This window comes from Hemiscyllium ocellatum, chromosome 20 (assembly GCF_020745735.1).
Source record: "Hemiscyllium ocellatum isolate sHemOce1 chromosome 20, sHemOce1.pat.X.cur, whole genome shotgun sequence".
NCBI classification, from domain to species: Eukaryota; Metazoa; Chordata; class Chondrichthyes; order Orectolobiformes; family Hemiscylliidae; genus Hemiscyllium; species Hemiscyllium ocellatum.
Window position 1 is genome coordinate 52272530 of NC_083420.1, and position 18758 is coordinate 52291287.

Consider the following 18758-nt stretch of genomic DNA (forward strand, 5'->3'; position numbering starts at 1 on the left):
TGTCACTATCCACAACTGTGCCGACCTTAGTGTCATCTGCAAATTTAGTAACCTATCCAGGTCATTTATAAAAATGACAAACAACAGTGGACCCGAAACAGACCCTTGCTGTACCCCACTAGTAACTGAACTCCAGGATGAATATTTCCCATCAACATCCGAGGAGCAGGAAATCGACGTTTCGGGTCAGAGCCGTTGATTTCCTGTTCCTTGGATGCTGCCTGACCTGCTGTGCTTTTCCAGCAACTCTGACCTCCAGCATCTGCAGACCTATTTCCCATCAACCACCACCTTCGGTCTTCTTTCAGCTAGCCAATGTCTGATCCAAACTGCGAAATGACCCTCAATCCCTTGCCTCTGTATTTTGTGGAATAACCTATCATGGGGAACCCTATCAAATGCCTTACTGAAATCCATATACACCACATCAACCACTTTACCCTCACCCACCTGTTTAGTCACATTCTCAAAGAACTCAACAAGATTTGTGAGGCATGACCTATCCTTCACAAAATCGTGTTGACTATCCTTAATCAACTTATTCCTTTCTAGATGATTATAAATCCTATCTCTTATAACCCTTTCCAACACTTTACCCGCAACCGAAGTAAGGCTCACAGGTCTATAATTACCAGGATCGTCTCTACTCCCCTTCTTGAACAAGAGAACATTTGCTCTCTTCCAGTCTTCTGGCACTATTCCTTTAGACAATGACAAATTAAAGGTCGAAGCCAAAGGCTCGGCAATCTCCTCCCTTGCTTCCCAGAGAATCCTAGGATAAATCCCATCCAGCCCAGGGGACCTATCAATATTTATACTTTCCAGAATTGCTAACACCTCTCCTTACAAACCTCAATCCCATCTAGTCTAGTAGCCTGTATCTCAGTTTTCCCTCGACCACATTGTCTTTTTCTAGTGTGATAACTGATGAAAAGTATTCATTTAGCGCTTTCCTTATCTCCACAGACAACTTCCCACTACTACCCTTGATTGGCCTAATCTTACTTCAGTCATTCTTTCATTCCTGATATATCTATAGAAAGCCTTAGGGTTTTTCTTGATCCTATCCACCAACAACTTTTCATGCCTGTCCTGCCACCACTTAGCTCTGTCTTTAGGTCTTTCCTGGCTAATTTGTAACTCTCAAGCACCCTAATTGAACCATCACATCTCATGCTAACATAAGCCTTCTTCTTCTTTCTCTTGACAAGAGATTCAACTTCTTAGTAAACCATGGCTCCTGCGTTCAACAACTGCTTCCCTGCCTGACCGGTACATACTTATCAAGGACCTGCAGTAGCGGGTCTTTGAATGAGCTCCACATTTCAATTGTGCCCATCCCCTGCAGTTTCCTTGCTCATCCTAAATCTTGCCTAATCACATCATAATTGCCTTTCCCCCAGCTATAACTCTTGCCTGAGATATATACCTATCTGTTTCCATCACTAAAGTAAACATAATTGAATTGTGGTCACTATCACCACTGAATCTCCTCCAGGATAAAGGTCAGTGTAATCGCCAAAAAAACTGGTTTTAAACTCCTCCAGGATTTACACAAACAATTTAGGTTGGAACAAGAAGTTGGAATAATGAACATCGTTAAAGCTGTTTTTCAATTAAGAGAATATATTCCGTAGTTAAAATCAGTTAGATATTACATAGCACTCTTGAAGTCAAGTGGAGGGAGATCTCCTTACATTCTGACCAATATTTTTTCCTAAAATATTAGTTAAAAAAAATGTAGATTATAACTGGAATGCGGGTATGTAGTATATTTGCTAGAACTGGCATTTCAAGACAACTGAACTCGAGAAGGGAAGCGAGGGTGACTGCCCTTGACATCAAATCAATATTTGGCCGAGTGTGGCATAAAGGAGTCCCAGCAAATTGGAGTTAATGAGATCAGGGGAAAGCTCTTTACTGGTTGGATTTATGCTTTACACAAAGGAAGGTGGTTGCAGTTATTGGATATCAATCATCTCACTACTAGGACATTAATGTATTGTCCTTGGTCCAATCAACTTTAACTGTTTCAGTGACCTCACTCTCCTGATACTGATTTACATTTCCAAAGCTGCATCCATCACTATCAAGATTCTCAGGTGTTATCATTGACCAGGAAATGAGCTGAACGAGCCATATATGTACTATGGCCAAAAGAGCAGGTGAGAGGCTGGGAATTCTGCAGCGAGGAACTCACCTTTGAACTATCCATCATCTACAAGACACAAGTCAAAAGTATGATGTAATACCTTCTATTTGCCTAGATCGGTGCAGGTCCAACAACACTCAAAAAGCTCCAGCAAAAAGCAGCCTATTTGACTGGCACCCATTTGACACCCTCAAAATTCACTTCATCCAAACTGAGGCCCAATAGCAGCAGTGCGTACCATTTAAGGTTCAAAACCCACAAACTCTACCAACTTGGAGGATAAGGACAGCTGAAACATGGGAAACATTATCACTTGTAAGTTCCCCTCTCAGTCACACACCAAACTGACTTGGAACTATATCTTCAGTGTTGTTGGGTCTGGGTCAAAATCCTGGAGTATCATCCCTTAACAGCACTATGTCAAATGGACTGAGATGACAGGTCACCACCAACCTCTCAAATGAAATAAGGTGGGCAGTAAATGCTGGCCTAGCCAGTGATGCCCACATCTAGTGAGTAAATGAACAAAAATTATGTTTATGGCATCGGCTCGTAATCTATTAGTATCTGGAATTAATGATCCTTCATTACATAGTCATTTCCACTAAATCAAAATGCGTTACACTAGCAATGCAGAATGTACTTTTTATGAGGTTAGGTTAAAAGTAGTGAGGTTACCTTACATCTTGGCCATGCATTGCCTGATTTCAGAGGCTTCAGTGTTCTTTTTAAATGCATTTCATTTCACAAGAAGTTAAATTCATTCCATATAATTTAAGTTGAACTATCAAAGAAAACCTTGAAGGATTACCACAATAGTCTATTGAGACATTCCATTGCCGTAACAAGCCAAACCTCTAACAGTACTGTTTAGGTAGGTGACTAAAAGTTTTGTCGAAGAAGTTTCAATGAGTGCCTCAACTGTCGAAACAGTTGAGATTTAGGCAAAGAATTTCAGAGCTTAGAGCTATGGTAGTTGAAGGCATGGCTGCCAATAGCTGAGTGGTGCTCAAGATATCAGGGAGAGTTGTAAGACTGGAAGAGATTATAAACACAGGCAGGAATGGGATTTTAAAATCAAGGTTTTACTTCACCATGGCCCAATGCTGGACAGTGAGCACAGGCTGATTAAATCAATGCAAGTTAGGACACATTAACCATGTCATCTGAAGACATCCTTCCAAAGAAATTGACTGATCTGCTGAATATTATCTATTTATCTTTTCTTTTAAACTTCTAAAAAATGTTCTAACTAAGTTTGTTATGTATAACCTGAGATAAAATATTACTTCAAATCAAAGTGGTTCTGCAATATAAATGATCCATAATTTACTCTGGTTATATCAAAACCCACTAGGAGAGAAATCTTGAAATGAAAACTATTGGCTTCGAGATTGGGCACTCATCTTCTTGGGGTATTTACCAATGAATGTAACATTTCTATTTATAATAATGTGGTTACAGAAAATTGGTCATGAAATAAGCACTTTGCTTCTGTAAATATAAAATCATTTTAGAAACTTGAAAGTTTGCCTTAACCAGATGTTCTAAAAAAACTTCTTTTAAAAAAAATACAACTTTACAGTCCTTGAATATTTTAAGGTTCAGCTGGATATATTTGTAGAGGTGCCGGTGTTGCACTGGGGATGGACAAAGTTAAAAATTACACAACACCAGGTTATTGTCCAATAGGTTTATTTGGAAGTACTAGCTTTCAGAGCACAGCTCCTTCATCAGGTAACTAGATGAAGGAACAGCACTCCGAAAGCCAGAACTTTCAAATAAATCTGTTGGGACTATAACCTGGTGTTGTGGGATACATTCTTATTAAGCAAGAGATTAAAAGGTTATTAGGGGTCAGCAGGAATATGGATATGAAACTTACAATCAGATCAGACACAATCTTATTGAATGGAGGAGACTGAAGAGCCTGCTGTTCCTGATTAGATTAGATTAGATTAGATTAGACTTACAGTGTGGAAACAGGCCCTTCGGCCCAACAAGTCCACACCGACCCGCCGAAGCGCAACCCACCCATACCCTTACATTTACCCCTTACCTAACACTACGGGCAATTTAGCATGGCCAATTCACCTGACCCGCACATCTTTGTGACTGTCTGATTAGTATGTTTGAGTGTACCAAGATTTCCATGCTATGTTCTTAAAGTTATTACTTGAAAACTATTCTTAAAGTTTAGAAAGTCAATCTAATGTTACATTTAATTAAAAGTCAGAAAGACTTACCGGGATTTGTTGTAATTATGGTTTTAGAGATCACAGTGGCAGCCATAGTGTTGCGAAAACCATCATAATTTACTCGTACATCAGCTATGAACAGTACTGTAACAGTTGCAAAAATAATTGATAAAAATATGAAGACTTGATGAAAGTTTATTTCAGCAGATTTAAAAAAACACACCCAACACAAACTGACACACACAGTACCTGTTTCCCTGGGTATCCATGTCTGTGCAAGCTGTATAGATTCATTATCCCAACTATGGAAATCACATAAATATTAGTCAACCTGTAAAAAGATTTCTTTCCTTCAAAAATATAAAAAATCTATTATTTTCTCACTGTTGAAGAATTAATCTATTTCAATTTATGAGCAAATAAGCATTGCAAAGCATAATTTGCTGTCTAACAGAATCATAGTGGCTCATAGAAAAGGCCCTTTAGCCCATCGAGTCTCTCCTGGACAAAAATAAACACCTAATTATCCTAATCTAATTTTCAAGCACATGGCCCATACCCGTGAATGCCTTGGAACCACAAATGCACATCTAACCTTAAATGTTGTGAGGGTTTCTGCCTCTAGCATCCTTACAAGCAGGGAGTTTCTCACCACACTCTGTGTGAAAGTGTTTTCCTATTTTTAATATTTGATATAATTAAAATGTATTTTGAAAATCTGGGACGCTTTTCATCACAGAGACACAGCTAACAATTTTAACGTTTTAAAATCCAAAATATAATGACGTCAATAATTAAAATAAACCAATAAAAGTAACAAAGTCTATAGATGGGAGATCAAAAGAGAAAATGCTGTAAGTCATTTGCACTGAATACCAGCAAGGTAGTACTAAAATGCATGCCCTGATCATTTGGCACTGTAATGCCATGTAATGCAGTATCATCAAGAGATGAATTCAGAGCCTAGAAGTACAGTACAGAAAGGTACTAGAAGGCTGATCTCCGATGTCAAAAGAAATTGTTATATTAGCTTGAAAAACTCAAGCCTCTCAACCCCAAAGAGAAAATTTATACAAGCACATAAGATAATTAATGAGTGATATCAATTGAGTTCTAAGTGATACTTTCCACTATGATGGAAAAGCAATATTTAGGGCACAGCTATGGGGTTATGACATTTAGGAGACAAATCTGAAAGCATTTATTTACACGAAGGCTGACCAACATTTGGAAATGGTTTCACAAACATCAATTCAGGACACCAAGATTCAGTTAGATACATTACCACAAATATGGTAAAAGGCTAGAATTCTAAGAGAATAATAACACATTGGTTGAACAGCCCATCAAATCAATCTAAGAATTTACCAAAAGCAACTTCCAAAATTTTTTAATGGCATTTACTGAGAGTTCAAAAATACACTGACCATCTCAAAAGGAACGAAGGTACAGTTTCGTCAAACAGTTTTACTTCGCATCGCTGTCCTTTTCTTCTGTCTGCAGTAGTAAAATATTTCTGCTCCCCTACCTTAAGACAAAGTATTTTTTCTAATCTTTATACTAATTCAATAGTGAAATAATTACATTTTTACCATAAACATCAAGGGATAAACATCACAACAGAGTTCTTTGAAGATTAATGTTATTGAAATTAAAGATCTCAATCTTAAATTGATTTCTACTTCAACATATTTCCTTAGGCTTCACTTAGAATGAGTAAATCCAGAAATAAACTGCATAATACCTATGCAGTAATTTTTGAAGTACAAGTCTACTCAAGCCTAGCTACCTAGAAGTTTTGAATGATCTCAAATTCACACAAGGTAGAACAGGATGGTTGCACAGGATGCTATTGAAACAGTCAAGGCTAGAGGTAGCAAAACTATGATGAGAATTTCAGCAACAGATAAGCTGAGACAAGGGCAGATTGGACATTTGAAAGAGAAGTTGAAACAGCAATATTGATGATGGTGCAGACATACAGTAGGTACATCAATTTATTCAAACATAACATCAAGATTACAGCAGACAAGTTTGACATCAGGCAACTTAACAGAGAAAGGTATGATGACAATAACAAAGGAATGGAGTTTCTGACAAGGACTGAACACAGTAACTGCTTCCTACTCAATATTTAGTTGAGGGAAAATTCTGCCAATCCACTATTGTTTGTTGGACAGGCAATCTAACCATTGGAAACATAGTCAAGAAATGAAAATGGGGTAAAGCTGTGTTTTATCAATGTGCATATGGAAACTAATGCTGAGGTTTTTGTTTGATGTCAGTGAGGTGACACCAAGGAAATGAGAAATATTGATGAATCTTTGGGAGACATCATAAGTAATAGTATGGGAGTAGGAGGAGGAACCATGGCACATAATTTACTGGTAGGACTAGAGGGATAACAATAAAATCTGGTGAGAATAGTTCTACCCCTGTTTGATGACAGTGGCTATTGGCTGAGTCTACACTACTTAAACGTAATCTGAAAATTTTACAGCTTTTCTAAATCAAACACATTATTTTAAAACTATTAATTTGACTTCTTTGGTGTAAACATAAAAATATGCAAATCACTATTAATAGGAACATCAATAACCGTGTTTAAGGGTAAAACCATATGAAGTGCTGAAAGAGGTACGAGAATATTTAGAAGTGATTAATTTCTGGTAAAAATTTAATCAACTCCTGGTTTGACCCACACTTTGTCAAGGATATTGAATAAGAAACTGGTGGTGGAGAAAGCCCTTGCAGGGGAGGGGCAGGTGAGCAAGATCAGTTGGCTGGGGTTTTAGCCAAAAGCTTAATCCTGTGGTACACAATTGAGAAATAGGGAAGTGGTGATTAGCACTGAGATTGAGAAGAACATTCCTACTCCCCAGGCTGCACATTAAGATCAGCATCTTGAGAGCAACCTTGAGTGATTCCCTTAATGATCATTGTTTAGGACAAGTGTAGACCTGGTAATCCTGTAAGCTTATACAGTAACCTCAACTTCTATCATGTTCAGGACAAACCAATTTATGGTTTGAGTTCTAAAGCCGGCTCCTCATCAGTCATTCCAAGGGCATTTGCAGTTCACCAATACACAAAACCAACATGACCAATGAATGTGTTTCCAAAGCTGTTTAAGTTGTGGAGGATGGCTCCATAAATCAGATTCATTTGGCTGGCATGTGAAAGTTGAATAAATGTCAACAGGTAACATCATTAATTCAGAGTCTTTCTGCAAACTCTTCATTTAGCTGTGCATATTAGGTTATGTCACATTTGGATTCATTAATGCCTCCAATTCCCAGAGAATGTCATCAGAAATCACCAATTAAAATAAGAACAGAGAAACATAATAAATGGAATGATGAAAATAATCTTTTTTCACATTACTAATCTAAAAAACTCATTAAGAATGTTGTCATGTTCTCTTTTAACAATGTGCAAAAGAACTGTCAGTGCTTAGCATTTAGTATTAATTGATGATTGTTTTAGATACGTGAAAGTAATTTTTCTTCTACTAAACTCATATATAGAATATGTGTGGTAGTGAACGTTCATTGCTTCACTGAAGAAAACATCCATTATATTTTAATTACTAAAAGCTCACCGATCTGACTGATGCCAGTATATTGATAATGTTTCCATTCAAGCTTTGGCCATTATGAACAATATCTCCAAGTGAATAATAATCCTGAGGATCTTTCACAGGTAAATGCAACAAGGAGAGAAGTCTGGATTCAAGGTCCAAGTCATGGCACAATCTCACCGTTGAGAAGTTCTCACTGACTAGAAGTTTATAGCAACTAAATATGAAACAACAAACAACATTAATGCGAAAGGTTTCAACTACAGGATGAATCTTTTTTTTAAAATAGTAATTATTTGTTACATTGTCTAAATTATTGTGTTAAACATTGCTTGGAAAATAGATCCAATTTGTTCTTAAAAAAAACATACATCATCAATATGTTCAGATTCTCAGCAACCTTTTCAATCCCATTGTTGGCACAAAACTAAGTTTTATATTTGAACAAACTTCACTTGAGTTGTCATTAAACTAATGGCATACCAACATGCAATTCTATGAATTCAAAAGCATATAAAATAGTTGTGCTGTTTAATCTTAAGATGTCGCTCTTGGAGAGAATTGAAATAAGAGTCTAATTTCTGCTTATTAATTGAATATCTCTGCTGCATAGCTCTCACCTCTTTATTGTCTCAATCTCTGCCTTGGATTTCACTCCTGTTTTCTGTCGGTCCAGATTTGTCTCAAACATGAGGGAGAGGTAAGAATGACTGCCCTTGACAACAAGGCAATGTTTGACCCAGTGTGGTATCAAGGAGCCCTAGCAAAATTGAAGTCAATGGCAATGAGGGGGAAATTGCTCCCACTGGTTGAGGTCATGACTAGCAAAATGAAAGAAAGCAGTAGTAGAGCAATGAACAGTCCCTGAACATCACTGCAAGAGTTCCTCAAAGCAGTATCCTAGGCCCAACTATCTTCAATTTCTCCATCAATTAAACTCTTCTCTCATAAAGTGAGATGATGGCGAAGTGGTAATGCCACTGCATTAGCAATCCTGATTCCCAGGCTAATGCTCTGAGGACACAAATTCAAACCTAACTGTGGAAGTTATGTTAAAAATCATACAACACCAGGTTATAGTTCAACAGTACTATAACCTGGTGTTGTGAAATTTTTAACTTTGTTCACCCCAATCCAACACTGGCACCTCCACATCAGTGGAATTTAAATATAATAACTTTAGAAAGAATGCAAGGATGTAGAGCAACTTTATCAGAATAGTTATAGGGATTAAGGAATTCAGCTATGTTTAGGTTGATGAAATCAAGGGTCCTCACCATGTTTCCTGTCACCCTATTGGGTACCTTTGATCTGAGGACCAATGGCTGGAGTGATGGAGTACAGATATGTGCATCTCTCCAGCAGATCTTGAGTGCCAGGCTTGGCTCTCTATAGCAGTAACCAACTTGTCCTTGGACAACCAGACGTTACGTGACTTGCTGCACTACTGCAGCTTCTGGCAATGGAGGTAATTGCATCCAATATTCATGTCTGCTTCTGTTCCTCCATATGGATTCTTACGAAATCCATGAATGCAGATGGGATCCTCTCCTGCTTGGGGCTGGCCACATGCCTGGTCCTCTGGATGTCAATGGCCTGGTATTTTTCATCCTTGACCAGCTACAGAGCTGTCACAGTGAGGTGCTCACCAGATTTTGCTCCCAAACTTTCTAAGGCTAATGTTCCCACCAAGGTGTCAGTATCTGAGGTGCATGAAGCAGCCTTGTTAATGCTTCAAGGAAGGTTTGAGTGAGGTGACATTAGCTGAGCATCATAGCTGTTCGTGCTGGGGCACACATGATCAAAAAGTAATGAGATATCCCAGACAAGTGATTCGACAATACATAGGCCAGGCAAGGTAGTAGTGGGGGAGATTGGGGGCAAGCGAAAGTGAGTGAAGATGGTGTTTTAGGTGTTACAACATGGGGTAAACCTCTCTGCCAATTTAAACCTGACACACAGAGAAGCTCACCTAGCACTGTAATCTGTTAAATTTTGAGACACAAAATTATTTAAAGTTATTATTAATAATTTTATTCTTTAAACCCAAAAGAGATCATTAAAATAACAATTATGTACAACTCCTTTCGCTTAAACCAATATTTTACCTCCCATTCTACAATACTGATCCATAAAGTCCCTCTTAAATTTACAGCAAATCACTTTCAAACCCAGCGTCATCTTCGGATGACGAGCTTTCTCTTTGGATTTCTCCAGGTTGGCTTTGGGATTCTGCTGCACAAATTTCTTATGAGCAGCTACCTTTCAGAGAGCTATTATGCTGGTATTTGTTGGTACTTGGCAGTTCTTTGGTGTTCTCCCCAACTGTTCAAAATGTCCGGTTTTATACCTCAAAGTATCGGATCATTTCATTAGCTTGATGTTATCCCAAACAGTAAAATTCAAATTCGTTTGGATTTTGGTATCTGAGGCATAATTTATCCTGATTGTCTGAATTTTAATTAGTTTTTATTCCATGGCAAGCAACTCCAGCTATTTGTTTCAATCGAATGTTACATTTTTAAATTGGTCAGCGCACTTTGTGGTTTCAGTTCTTGCCAGCTTCCTCTCTCTCAAAGGTACAGTACACACCTACACCTTCATAACACCTCCCCCCTTAAGAAAAAAAATGAACTATCATAATGAAAAGATAGCTTCATTTTGTTTCTCTATTCCTTAACCACATTACCACGACCTACATATGACTTTAATTGAAGTCCATATTAACTTATTCCCATATATATATATATGATTGAATAGATACCAATCTCATCTATACTTTATCAATTAAATCCGCAATAATGCATCTGTGATTATATTCTTAAGACCAGCGACATGTACAATTTGTAAATTAAAAGTCTGTAACATAAGACTCCAATGAAATAGTCTCATATCCTTGTCTTTAAAACATTCCAAGAATGTAAGGGGATTGTGATCCGTGTACTCACTTGTCTCTTACACATTGTTCGTGACATACATTTTAAAATGTTCTAAGTCCAGTACCAAACTCAATAGTTATTTTTCAATCATGAAGTATTTCTTCGGTGGAAGTTGAGTTTCTTCGAAAATTAACCAATTGGCAGTTTAATTCCATCATCATCTTCCTGTAGGAGTACAGCTCCAACTCCTTTGTCACAAGCATCGATGCAACTTTGAAGGGTTTTGTAAAGTTTGGTCTAGCTAAAAATGGTGCGTTAGTAAATATTGCTTTTAAATGGTCAAATGCCTTGTGGCATTGTTCTGTCCACTGAAACTTTGTGTTCTTCTACAGTAAATCAGTGAATGGTGCCACTACACTGCTGAAGTTTGGAACAAACTTCCAATAGAATCCACTTAGTCCCACAAATTGAAGCACCTCTTCCTGTGATGTTAGTCATGGAAATTCCTCCCGATGGCCTTTGTCTTTGCGTTCCATGGGGTCAACCTTCCATGACCGATGTTATGTCCTAAGAATGTCACCTCTGCTTTCACAAATTCAGTTTTGTTTTTAGTTTATTTCCAGTTTTGCTTCTCATAGTCGTTAAAGAGCTCTGCCAACTGTACCATGTGACCTTTCCAGGACTTACTAAAGATCATTAAATCGTCCAATTAGAATGCACAGTTTGTTAACCCAGCCACAACTCTGTTCATGAGTCTTTGGAATGTGGCGGGTGCATTCTTCATTCCAAAGGGCATCACTTTGAATTGATATAGCCCATTTGGGGTTATAAATGCAGAAATTTCTTTTGTCGTCTCTGATAAAGGTACCTGCTAGTAACCATATAAGTCCAAGTTGGTGATGTAACTGGCTTGTCCAACTTTCTCGATACAGTCCTCCAAAATGAATGATTTTGTAAAGGCATTGACCTTCCGATAATCCACGCAAAATCATTGAGTCCCATCCAGTTTGGGAATTAAGAAAATCAGTGAACTCCATTTGCTCTGTCTCAGTTCGATGATATCCTCGTTGAGCATGGCCTCCACCTTCTTCTGGACCTGTCTAGCTTTGAAAGAATTAAGCCAATACGGGTGCTGTTTTATCGGAACAGTATTCCCTACGTCTACTTCACATGCAATAGCGTTCGTCCTCCCCAACTGATTCCTACATATGTCCTCATACTGTAGTAACAAACCTTTCAACTGTGTTCTTTGCTCCTGAGACAGATAGTTTAATAACCTATCTCACTCCTCAAGGATTTCTTCATTTTTTAACATATCTTGAGGCACATCAAAATCCACAACATCTGCATTTGATTCCTGACTCTGTGGGGCAGTAACTAACACCTGTTTCTTCAGTTCTTTCAGATAATAACCCTCAGGAATATCCGCTCCCTCCTTTTCGGAGTATACATCCACACATATAACCTTAATCATCTTGTCTTTCCGTTGCAAGTCCCTCAACCTTTCAGAACTACACATCTGTCTGACCCTCTGCCTGTACGGGTTTATCCTGCACCATTACGTCAAGCAGGATGTCCGCTAACTGAACCTCAACTCCTTCATCTTTCTCTTTAGTTTTTGTTTTGTGCTGTCACTTATGATAGTGGGATCTTGTTCCTACATAGTCTGGGAAAATACCAGGATATTTTTCTTTTAATTCCTCAGTTACTTGATCTTTCTTGGCTTCTCCATAACAAGGGGGTCACTCTCACCTTGGACCCTGCTAAATCTTTCCCAAGAACAAACTGGATTCCTGAAACTGACACTCTGAATAACTCCCACAGATACTTCCCCAGTCTTGAGTTGGCACTCCAACCTGATCTTACATAAGGGAATGCCAAACTTTTGTCCTTCTAACCCACAAATTACCACACTCTCAAGTAACAGACCAGAAAGAGTGCAAATTCACTCATTTCTTACTATTAGACACTGATTAGATCCTGTACCTCTCGAAATGAAAACTTCTTGTCCATTTTCCCCCTGTTGTTTCCAAGTAAACTTTACCCACAGAGGCAAATTCTATATAGAGATCAGGCACTAACTCTATACCCAGCCCTTTCCTAGGCCATACACTCTCCTACATATCCTGGGCTCTCCTTGGGGTTTCCTTTACTACGTTCACTAAAGCCACTGGCTTAGCTTCTTTTACCACATCTTTTCCCACAGTGCCTTTCCTTAATGCCCAGCACTGTGACTTTACGTGTCCCACTTTCTGGCAGTGAAAACACCTTTTCCCAGTACCCTTCTGAAAACAGGACACTGTAATTTTCTGTGACCTCCTCCATTACAGTGAAAACACTTGAGGCCTTTCACTTCCTTTCTACTCACTTGAGCTTCTTTAACCTGTGGTAAACAGTAACCAGTGTTCTCTACTCTTTGTTTCATAATGTAGGATCTCCCCTTTTCCCAACTTCTATTCCTCACAGGATGAAATTCTGGCCAATAGCTTGTCATTTGCACCAACATGTATTCATCTGCTAACTCTGCTGCCCTTCTCAATTTCTGAAATTTCTGTTCTTCCATGTCAATTCTAATCATCTCTAGAAGTGAGTTTTTAAACTCCTCCTGCAGAATAATCTCTCCTAGAGCCTCTATCTTTAAGGCCCACACTCATCTATCAAAATGACTACATTTAATTCTTTTGAATTTAACGTAAGTGTGATCCAGTTCCTTCTTTATGTTTCTGAACGGCTGTCTATGTGCTTCTAGTACTAATTCATTTAGTCTGAACTAGCATTACCCATAAATCCTTGGACCACCCCATCTGCCCAGCCAATTTTTCAATTGAAATGAAGAAGACTTCCACATCTTTCTCATCAAAATGTGGCAGAGTTCTGACATAGTTGCATATAATGCTACCTTCTCTTTTAATCTCCATCCTCTTTACTTTGCTGATTAAGTCGCAACTTCTTGAGTTCAAATTTTCTCATTTTGCTCAGCTAAGAACCTTCTCTTTCTTTTCCTTCTCTCTTTCCCTTTCTTCTCTTCCTCTCTCTTTCTTTATCTTCAAACTCAATTTTCCTCAATTGTAATTGAAGTTTTTCTAACTCTACTGCAATTGTCTGTTTCTCTCATACCTCTAAGTGTTGGAGTAATAATTTCAGCTTTACTTCTGTCTTTGGTTAAATCCAATTCTAACCTCTTTGCTCAGTCTAAGAGTATGTCTTTTATTTTCTAAATTTTCCTGGCAAATTTGGTAATCATTTGCAAACTCCAGAACCTCTTTGGCAATTAAGAGCCATTTCTCTCCCTTTGAATTGAACTAAGTACAAGTAACCAAAATTAAACAAATTGTCTCACCTATGTTTTAGTTAATGACCTAGAACACTAACTGGCAAGTGTTTAAATTTACTGGGCTTTTTTTAGATCCCCAAATCTATTCAAATCTGTCCAAATCCCAGACTGGATCTGTCTAAACCTGTTCAAATCACGGACGAGAGCCCTCAAACTGTTACGACACAGTGTAAACCTCTCTGCAAATTTAAACCTTACACACAGAGAAGCTCACCTCAGGCTGTATTCTGTTAAATTTCGAGAGGCAAAGAATTATCCCAGATCTCATTATTTAAAGTAAAAATTAATAATTTTATTCTTTAAATCCAAAAGAGATCATTAAAACAACACCATGTACTACTCCTTTCTCTAAAGCCTATAGTTTACCTTCCACTCTACAATACTGATCCGATAGATTCCCTCTCAGATTTATGGCAAATCACTTTCAAACCCAGTTGTTGTCTTTGAACTTTCTCTGTAGATTTCTCTAGGTCGGCTTTAGGGTTTTGCTGCACAAATTTCTTATGGACAGGTACCTTTCAGAGAGTTATTTTGTTGGCCATTGTTGATGCTTGGCAGTTCTTTGCTGTTCTGTCTCTAACTGTTCAAAATGTCTGGTTTTATACCCTAAAACATCAGATGATTTCATTGGTTTGATGTCATCTCAAATAGTAAAATTAAAATTTGATTGAATTTTGGTATCTGGGGCATAATTTAAACTGATTGGCTGAATTTGAATTTGTTTTTGTTCAATGCAATGCAACTCCAGCTATTTGTTTCAAAAAAATGTTACATTTTTAAATTGTTCAGCACACTCTGTGGTTTCAGTCCTTGCCATCTTCCTCTCTCTCTTAAAGGTACAGTACACACTTACATCTTCATAACATAGGTAAGAGTGCGAATGCCAGAGTGTGACCCTTGGTAGGTGCTAGGTACAATAGCAGAGGTAGTGCAGATGTGAGAGAACAGAAAAGTATGGCACTTACCCTGCCAGAATGGAGAGGGTAACTGATCCTATTGCAGCACTGCTGGCCGTGCTTCTTCACCATCACAATAGTTCTGTCTGGGTGGTGACTTCAAAATATGCTGCCAGTGGTGCTGTGACTATTCTGTTAATCTTCTGGGAAAAGGACTCCTCCCCTTTTCATCACCCCCTTGACCAGAACTTCCTAGTCCCTGTTGAAGGACAGTGATATTATGATCCCCTTCTCTGACATGTTCAGATTTCATCCTTGACTGAGTAAGGCAGTTCTGCAATGCTTGGGCTCATCTGGGTGCACAGTGGTCTTTTAAATAAGTCACAAGTACCAGGGATATGCTGACAGATCCTGCCTCATCTGTCATGAGAGTGTGAATTCCAGAGGGGAGGATTTTCTTCTTTTATTCACATTCCTATCCACTTCTCTGCTTCATCATCAAGCTGTCGGACTCAAAGCATGCAGCAGCTTGATGGTGCAATTATTACCATTATGAACATTGAAAACAAGCTCCTCTCAGCCATTAATGTCAAGGCTACCAATTTCGGTGTGTCTTTATTGTATTGTCTTTGTCCTCACCTGGAATGTTTGAGCGCTTGGAAAAAGCAAGACCTGATGGGGGTGATGCTCTTGACAATCCAGATACAATGCTCAAAGATATACAAGTAGAAAATTGGCCTGTTCAGTCAGGTGTTAGAAGATCACAACCTTGACTAGGTGTCATCCTTGGAACTGTTGATGACTTACAACTTGACTCCCAAGCCTGGATAACTTGGCATGGGCTTCTTCACTAACTGGATGACTTTTGGATATATGTTATCAGCAAATCTAACCTTATGTTGGAAGGAAGGTCATTTTTAAACAGGTGCAGATGGCTGGGTTAAAGACACTAACGTGAAGCAATGTGAACTGCTGATAAGCAATGAACACCCTACCTCCTGCAAAAATGCCACCCCATATTCCCAATTCCTCCACCTCTGCCGTACCTGCTCCCAGGAGGACCAGTTCCACCACAGAACACACCAGATGGCCTCCTTCTTTAGAGACCGCAATTTCCCTTCCCACATGGTTAAAGATGCCCTCCAACGCATCTCGTCCACATTCCGCACCTCCGCCCTCAGACCCACCCCTCCAACCGTAACAAGGATAAAATGCCCCTGGTGCTCACCTTCCACCCTACCAACCTTTGCATAAAACAAATCATCCGCCGACATTTCCGCCACCGCCAAACAGACCCCACCACCACGGATATATTTCCCTCCCCACCCCTTTCTGCCTTCTGCAAAGACCGTTCCCTCTGTAACTACCTGATCAGGTCCACGCAACCCCCCCCCCCCCCCCATACAACCCACCCTCCCATCCTGGCACCTTCCCCTGCCGCCGCAGGAATTGCAAAACCTGTGCCCACACCTCCTCCTCCATCTCCATCCAAAGCCCTGAAGGAGCCTTCCACATCCAACAAAGTTCTACCTGCACATCCACCAATATCATTTATTGTATCCATTGCTCCCGATTCAGTCTCCTCTACATTGGGGAGACTGGATGCCTCCTAGCAGAGCGCTTTCGGGAACATCTCTGGGACACCCACACAAATCAACCACACCGCCCTGTGGCCCAACATTTCAACTCCCCCTCCCACTCTGCTAAGGACATGGAGATCCTGGGCCTCCTTCACTGCCGCTCCCTCATCACCAGACACCTGGAGGAAGAGCACCTCATCTTCCGCTTCGGAATATTTCAACCCCAGGGCATCAATGTGGACTTCAACAGTTTTCTCATTTCCCCTTCCTCCACCTCACCCCATTCCAAACTTCCAACTCAGCACTGTCCCCATGACTTGTCTTACCTTCTTTTCCACCTATCCAGTCCACCCTTCCCCGCCCCCCGACCTATCACCTTCATCCCCTCCCCCACTCACCTATTGTACTCTATGCTACTTTCTCCCCACCCCCATTCTCCTCTCATTTATCTCTCCACCCTTCAGGCTCTCTGCTTGTATTCCTGATGAAAGGCTTTTGCCCAAAACATCAATTTTACTGCTCCTCGAATGCTGCCTGAACTGCTGTGCTTTTCCAGCACCACTCTAATAATCTGGTTTCCAGCATCTGCAGTCATTGTTTTTACCCTGAAGCAATCACTTTCAGAATGATGACCTATAAGGAGGATGCAAAGATGCTTCAGTGTGATTTGGACAAGTGAGTGGCAAATGCATGATAGATGAAGAGTAATGTGGTTAAATATGAGGTTAGTCACTTTGGTAGCAAGAAGAGGAAGGTAAATTATTATCTGAATGGTGACAGATTGGGAAAAAGGATGGTGCAGTGAGACCTGAGTGCCCTTGTACACGAATCAGTTGAAATGTTGGTGTACATGCAGATGCAGCATGTGGTGAAAAAGACAAGTGACATGTTGTATTCATAGCAGTAGGATTTGAGTACAGGAATGGGGATGGCTTGCTTCAATTGTTTTGATAAGATCACACCTGGAGTACTGTGTGCAGTTTTTGGCCTCTTTATCTGAAGAATATTTTAGCTATAAAGGGAGTGCAATTGATTCCTCGAATGGCAGGACTGATGTTTGAAAAGAGACTGCATCAGTGAGGACAATATTCATAGCATTTTAGAAGAATGAGGAGGGATGTCATGGAGACCTAGGAAATTGTAACAGGACTAGCCAGGGTAAATGCAGGAAGTTCCTGATGACCAGGGGAGTCCACGCCCAGAGACCACAGTTTAAGGATACAGGACAGGTCCTTTAAGATTGAGGTGAGGAGAAATTGCTTTACCGAGAGTCGTGAGCCTGTGGTTGTGCTTTAAATGTTGATGTTTTCAATGAGTACAATATAGCCCTTAGGACGAAAAAGGATCAAAGGGTATGGAGAGAGAGAGGGAACTGAGCACTGAACTGGATGATCACCTATGAGCATACTGAATGGTGGTGGAGGTTCAAAGGGCTGAAACGACTATTCCTGTTCCAATTTTCTAAGTTTATATCAGTGCGTGACCATAATTGTTAACAATATATAATGATGACTTGGATGATGGAAGTGAACTTACTACCACCAAATTATGGATGATACAAAAATTGGTGGGAAGGCAAGCAGTGAGGATGATACTATGAATCTGCAGATGGATAGAGACAGGCTAAGTGAGTGGACAAAAGTTTGGCAAATGAAATATAATGTGGTAAAATGTTGAGTTCATGCATTAAGTTTTATCCTTGTATTAGAGTTAACTTTGTAATAATACTTTGTAACAATGTATGTTTAAGTTTGTTACTCTACATTTCCTTAGAGTTTCTATATATATGAATATTTCACTACTTCATTCCTTTTTACATTCTCTAGAACAATTTGTTTAGATTAATATATTGTGATATTCTGTCATAGTTTTATAGAGTTTTTAGGGTATGCGCAACGTTTTACACGACATCATTTATTTTAAAAAAGATTATAAGGACCTAAATGACTCAATGAATGAATAAATGTCAGTGATAAGTGGCTGATATAATAGAAACTTGCATCATTAAGCAAAATGTGAGACGTTGAACTTGAGTATCAATCTTTGGCTTTTAACAGCATCTATTTCCTTTCTAAAACAAATGAGTGAAGAATATATTAAGCTTTCCTTTTATCTTAGAAAAAAGTCTAAAATAACCAC

The 18758-nt window shown here is 39.2% G+C and overlaps 1 protein-coding gene across 1 annotated transcript in view; it reads right to left on the minus strand.

The window, feature by feature from the left end:
• The window catches only part of meiob (meiosis specific with OB-fold), a 65408-nt gene that overhangs the window by 26564 nt on the left and 20086 nt on the right, over positions 1 to 18758 (minus strand). The window contains exons 6-9 of the mRNA XM_060840394.1: positions 7952 to 8147; positions 5778 to 5878; positions 4600 to 4652; positions 4399 to 4494 (exon numbers count right to left, since the gene is read on the minus strand). Of these exons, the coding sequence (XP_060696377.1) occupies positions 4399 to 4494; positions 4600 to 4652; positions 5778 to 5878; positions 7952 to 8147 (446 nt within the window). The remainder of the gene's footprint in view (positions 1 to 4398; positions 4495 to 4599; positions 4653 to 5777; positions 5879 to 7951; positions 8148 to 18758) is intronic.